Genomic DNA, 6,602 nt, shown 5'->3' on the forward strand with positions numbered 1-6,602 from the left:
ACTTCGTTGATTTGTTGTTTCATTGGCATCTGAAGTTATGTTCTCCATACTCTTTATTTTTGGCAGAGCTTCTTCCAAATTACCCTCAATATTATCGGCAGCAACATCGGGAACAAAATAACGATCTCTTAATTTTCCAATGTAACCATATCGTACGCCAGCTTCCAAGGCAGCTTTGGCTTTATTCATAAATGTTGTGGTAATTGGTTTATCCTCATTGACGGCAAGATGTTGAACAAATTTCGTCAAGTTCGCAGGCTCTTGAATATCATCTAGGGCGTTTAAAATTTCTTGACCTTTAATAACGGGTGCCATGGTCGTTCACAATAATTTTTTTTTAATACAATTATAAAAATTAGATTATAAAATTATAAAAATAGGTTGAACACAATTTGTATTGAAATTCAAATGAAAACGGATTTTTTTCGTATGACATTTAAATAGTTTTTCATGGCCTTTTTCATAGCCTATTTAGGGCTTGTTATAATTTACACCGTACAGTATTGGAAGGTATTGTTGTCCTTGTAGTTTACCTTGAAAGGATATGAAATGGCTGGAGGGATATAAAGCCATTTTTCAATGAATTGGCTGTAATTTGGCATTCTGAATTCTTGGAAAGTTGAATATTCACTCCTAAAGCTGCGATGTTTTGCTTGAAAAAATATTCTTTAAAAAATCCACGCCTAAAGCTGTTATGTTGCTTGAAAAAAATATTCTTTAAAAAATCCACGCCTAAAGCTGTTATGTTGCTTGAAAAAATATTCTTTAAAAAATCCACGCCTAAAGCTGTTATGTTGCTTGAAAAAATATTCTTTAAAAAATCCACGCCTAAAGCTGTTATGTTGCTTGAAAAAATATTCTTTAAAAATCCACGCCTAAAGCTGTGATGTTGCTTGAAAAAATATTCCTCAAAAAATCCACCCCTAAAGCTGTGACGTTGCTTGAAAAATATTCTTTAAAAATTCACGCCTAAAGCTGTGATGTTGCTTGAAAAAATATTCTTCAAAGAACCCCGCCTAAAGCTGTGATTTTGCTTGAAAAAATATTCTTCAAAGAACCCCGCCTAAAGCTGTGATTTTGCTTGAAAAAATATTCCTTAAAAAATCCACCCCTAAAGCTATGATGTTGATTGGAAAATATTCTTTAAAAATCCACGCCTAAAGCTGTGATGTAGCTTGAATCCACGCCTAAAGCTGTTATGGTCCTTGAAAAATAATATTATTTTAGAAATCCACCCCTATCACTGCGCTGTAATACATTCTAATTTTCTTCAAAACGTATTGAAGGAAATTATAATATAATATCAAATATTGCATTATGTAAATCGAAACCAATATCCTTTACCTACATATGATTTTCTTGCATCATAACCACTGCGCGTTTTTCTAGTAGGAAATTACTGGAAATGCCATATCCGTTAAAAAACACACGATTACACATATTTTCAATACATATTTTTTTTATTATTTACATCTAAGGTAATTCCATTATAAAATATATCACTTTGCTTTACTAATAACATAACATACACATATGTACAAGGGCGTTTTTTGGCGTAAGTAATACTTAATACTATTTTTTGAAGGGAGTGGAAAAAGGAAATTAACATCAATTTCATCCCACAATTTTCCCTAAAACATTCCCAACAGACTTAAATTGAAACACATTCCCATGGTTAGCACCACAATGGATAGCACCAGTATGGCAAAACACAGATAATTCGATTGTATTGGCATTCGAAATAATTTCGCTGACATATCCAGAGTGGAGGCAAACATTAGCATCGAATTGAGATCATCCGTTGAGGTATTGTGATAGAGGAATGGACGTACACGCAAAAAATGTCCATTACCTTTAACCGTTTGACAGGCATGCGTTAGCGAGGAGGCCATAAAGAATGGCATTAGGCCGAGCAATAGCCATAGAACAACATTTATAAAATTCAATATAACAATTTTCAATGCCGAATAATGAAAATCGAAATCTTTGAACATGAAAATGAAACCGGCAAAGGCATATGCCAAATTCATGACAATAAAGAAACACACGGGTATGGAGACATGATTGTTAAGACGATCCAATAGTTTACGAAATTCCAGAATTTCCTGTAAAGAGAGAGGGCAGATTAAGACAAGAGAACCATAACAAAAGTAAAGGAGTTAAGTAATACAGTCGAACATGGGTTATACGAACAATCGGAAATTAAGATATGAACTTCGTTGTGTAATGTGGGCAATCCACGAAAAATATTTTAAAATCTGTTTTTTTTCGGGATAATGCGAAGTCTGTTCGGTGTTCAATATATCCATGTTCAGCTATATGCATTAAATTACTTACTCTCATCCAATCCACGGAGTCTATTGAATGCAATAGCAACTTCTGTGATAGTGTCATCAAATGTATTTTTAGTAGATAACATTCGATACAGTAGCTACTCAGTATGATGATCTCGATAATATCTTGTGCAGCAATTGTTAATAAGAGAAGTATCTGAAAACAAAAATAAAAATGTTACTTTAACGATCGGAGAAATGATTCTTTAAAAATTCACGCCTATTGCTGTGGCGGTTCTTCTTCTTAAAAATCTACGCCTCTTGCGTGATGGGTCTTGGGACTTTCCTTTAAAAATCCACGCCTATTGCTGTGATGGTTTTTGAAAAAATATTCTTTTAAAAATCCACGCCTATTGCTGTGATGGTTTTTGAAAAAATATTCTTTTAAAAATCCACGCCTATTGCTGTGATGGTTTTTGAAAAAATATTCTTTTAAAAATCCACGCCTATTGCTGTGATGGTTTTTGAAAAAAAAATTCTTTTAAAAATCCACGCCTATTGCTGTAATGGTTTTGAAAAAAATATTCTTTTAAAAATCCACGCCAATTGCTGTGATGTTTTTTGAAAAATTATTCTTTTAAAAATCCACGCCAATTGCTGTGATGTTTTTGAAAAATTATTCTTTTAAAAATCCACGCCAATTGCTGTGATGGTTTTTGAAAAAATATTCTTTTAAAAATCCACGCCTATTGCTGTGATGGTTTTTGAAAAAATATTCTTTTAAAAATCCACGCCTATTGCTGTGATGGTTTTTGAAAAAATATTCTTTTAAAAATCCACGCCTATTGCTGTGATGGTTTTTGAAAAAATATTCTTTTAAAAATCCACGCCTATTGCTGTGATGGTTTTTGAAAAAATATTATTTTAAAAATCCACGCCTATTGCTGTGATGGTTTTTGAAAAAAATATTCTTTTAAAAATCCACGCCTATTGCTGTGATGGTTTTGAAAAAATATTCTTTTAAAAATCCACGCCTAAAGCTATGATTTTGCTTGAAAAAATATTCTTTAAAAATCCACTCCTTTTGCTGTGATGGTTCTTGAAAAAATATTCTTTTAAAAATCCACGTGTAAAGCTGTGATGGTTCTTGAAAAAATATTCTTTTAAAAATCCACGCCTATTGCTGTGATGGTTTTTGAAAAAAACATTCTTTTAAAAATCCACGCCTATTGCTGTGATGGTTTTTGAAAAAAACATTCTTTTAAAAATCCAAGTCTATTTCTGTGATGGTTTTTGAAAAAATATTCTTTTCAAAATCCACGTGTAAAGCTGTGATGGTTCTTGAAAAAATATTCTTGTAAAAATCCACGCCTATTGCTGTGATGGTTTTTAAAAAAAATATTCTTTTAAAAATCCACGCCTATTGCTGTGATGGTTTTTGAAAAAATATTCTTTTAAAAATCCACGCCTATTGCTGTGAGGGTTTTTGAAAAAATATTCTTTTAAAAATCCACGCCTATTGCTGTGATGGTTTTTGAAAAAATATTCTTTTAAAAATCCACGCCTATTGCTGTGATGGTTTTTGAAAAAATATTCTTTTAAAAATCCACGCCTATTGCTGTGATGGTTTTTGAAAAAATATTTTTCAAAAATCCACGCCTATTGCTGTGATGGAGGATACTTTTTGGGTTCTCTGGTGAATAGTTCGATACAGTCCATCCCATGCTGATTTCAGCAAGAGGAAATCAGGATGGGGTGGTGATATTTGTGTTTCCAAATTTTGGAACCACTAAAAATTCTACACACCTCGGTGTAGGGTATTCAGCTTGGCATTGTTTTATCGTTCCATAAACACTAAAATAAACATGAATAAATTTTCTTGTGATAAAATATTTGCCCATAAAATTCTTCAGCACTACTACCTCGAATCTGAATTTATTTTTACGCACACACACACCTGACAGTGATTTACATTACCAGCAGAACAGGCCCCAGACTTATTTATTATCCCACACATAAATAAATGGTAATTAAAAAAGAGGGGGCCCTTCACTCACATCATGCTTATCAGTGGACCTACACTACCACAAGACTCCCTCCTCATCGTTCATTCGTACATACATACCTTTACTGATAGTCCAAGATCACTTTCCATGTGAGTCAACCATTTGACCTTGATAATGGTGGGTTGCATTACAACCACCGGCACTACGTAAGCATAGAGGCAACCGAACAGAATGAAAGCCAATGCAATGTGCAGCCAAAGAATGCGGCATAAACGTTTCGGTTGCATTGACATCAGGAAAGTGCGTTCAATGAGATTTTGTAATTGTTCCTGATCGATGAATTTGCAGCATATAATAGCTGAGACATAGCCCGCCAAATCGAGTAGGAATGGTATGACATAGCCAAAAATTAGTTCACCAATTGTTTGAGAGGCATTGTAGTCGGGCAGTTCGGCCAATGAGGCATTTTCATCGGTTAGGTGGAGACTTTTGAGATTTGTTGAAAAGCCACGATCACCGCTGTCGGACAAAGAAGATAAAAATAAATAAATATGGCATAATATTCCAAGAACAACAAAGTGATGAGCAATTTTGAAACAACAACGATAACTTACCGATACGATGACAAATACTGTAAAAAATAACCAAATATCAGGACCACCACCAAACTGAGACACTGAAAATAACTTAAAAATGAACGACATTTTGTCGTGTCCGTCGATATGGGATTGAGGCCAACCAGCGATAAAATGATCATGTAGGGGCGCAGGAACTGATGGTGGAAGTTTTCAAGTTTCCCAAGAAATGCAGCAATGAATCAACAACAACAAAACAAATAATAATTATTTCAATTCAACGAGAGAGTGGGAGGGATGGAGGAGAAAAAATAAAATGATTAGCTTACCGTACGCTTACAATAGTCCAGTATGGCTGAGGTCGGTTCATTTTGATAGTCTTCATTCTGTGGCAAATTCCAACGATTTATGAAACAAAAAGAACTATTAGCTGCTTCATTCTGGTACATTTCCACAACGCGGATGAATGGAATGGAGTGCGGCGTGATGTTATGCAGTTAGGAAGGGAGATATGCAGTATGTACGATGTCTTTAAGCGCTTATGATAAACTGTTTATATTTTTGTTACAACAATAATAAATAATAATAAAACCTGAGCAAATGCTGCTGCTTCTTCAAGTTCTACTAAAACACTCACTAAATACATTGTGTTGTTGTTGCTGCTTTGTTTACATCCCCGTGGATCGATGTGTCTGTCGATCAGCGCCAGCGTCTGTTGCGCGCCCAAAATAACAAACAAACGATGGTGGTGATGATAATAATCGAATCGAAACAAAAGGTGCCTCAATGAATTTTTACGTACCCCAGTCAATTTGAGAGGGACGGAGTTTGTGTTGGAGAGTGTCGGTGTTTCGTTTTATAATTGCCTTTGTCAAATTTTCTGCTTGAGCGAAATCTGAACTGTTAATATTTCTATTGTTGTTATTATTTTGTTTTGGTTTATTTTTGGAGTCTGCTACTGTAAAAGGTAGCAACGAAACTGAGATACTCCCGCATTGCTTCGTTGTCGGTATTGTTGACGACGTTAGCGCCAACGTCGACGCGATGTTTAGTCAGGCGCAATAACCAAACATTTTGGTAGTTCAGAGATCACTCATTAAAATTTATAACTGAACTTTATGGTGGCAGTGATCGACTTGTTAATGAGTTATATATTTTTTGGGAAATTAATTTTGAAAATAATTAATAGGCTGATGGATTTAAGAGGAGAGGATGATTTTCAATTAAAATGTAACATAAATAAAAACATCGTTTAGTTCGTCAGGGTCGAACTTTTTATACCCTCCATCATGAAGTGAACATTCAAAATACCTAAAATCGATCCGGAGGTGATGGGGGTGATGCCATGATACATTTTTTGGTAAACATATTTGACCACCAATTAACCCGTTGAAAAACGTGTTCAAAATTACCGAATGGTGGTGGGCACCGTATGAAGATTTGGTATTTATGGTAAGGAGAACACAAAATACCAAATAACAGCCAATTTGGTTGGTAGGTTTATGGGGGCTACACAAAAGCTATTACTATTCAATGAGAAGCAAAAATACCAAATTACAGCCAATTCCGTTGAAATTAATCTCCAATGGAAGGCACAGTTATATGTCTGCTACACTAAATCATGGGTCGATTTTGATAATTGTTTCGTAGGGAGATCAATGTGAATCCAAAATAGTAAGTTGAAAAACATTCTCAAACACCCCCAAATATCGAAATGTGGAAGGTACGGTGATATGATGCCTCCCCTA

General features: G+C 34.5%; 1 protein-coding gene across 1 annotated transcript; it reads right to left on the reverse strand.

The window, feature by feature from the left end:
* Positions 1-1,631: 1,631 nt before the first annotated feature.
* Positions 1,632-5,310, reverse strand: LOC133337116 (uncharacterized). Its single transcript, XM_061545380.1, has 5 exons — positions 5,184-5,310; positions 4,894-5,051; positions 4,399-4,798; positions 2,338-2,490; positions 1,632-2,105 (listed from the first exon to the last, which is right to left on the reverse strand). The coding sequence occupies exons 1-5, from the start codon at positions 5,301-5,303 to the stop codon at positions 1,632-1,634; spliced, it is 1,305 nt and encodes a 434-aa protein (XP_061401364.1). The 5' UTR covers positions 5,304-5,310.
* Between the last annotated feature and the right edge of the window lie 1,292 nt (positions 5,311-6,602).

The sequence above is a fragment of the Musca vetustissima genome, unplaced genomic scaffold, assembly GCF_032173495.1.
Source record: "Musca vetustissima isolate MV318-11 ecotype Yass unplaced genomic scaffold, APGP_CSIRO_Mvet_v1 utg36419, whole genome shotgun sequence".
Lineage (NCBI taxonomy): Eukaryota > Metazoa > Arthropoda > Insecta > Diptera > Muscidae > Musca > Musca vetustissima.

Bases quoted from the DNA above. Each gene is read 5' to 3' on its own strand.
- LOC133337116 (XM_061545380.1), bottom strand. From the start codon at position 5,303: ATGTACCAGAATGAAGCAGCTAATAGTTCTTTTTGTTTCATAAATCGT. The intron at 5,052-5,183 runs GTAAGCTAATCA...TTCCACCATCAG, and splicing joins TGGACTATTGTAAGCGTACG to TTCCTGCGCCCCTACATGAT. The intron at 2,106-2,337 runs GTAAGTAATTTA...CTCTCTTTACAG, and splicing joins ACTCCGTGGATTGGATGAGA to GAAATTCTGGAATTTCGTAA.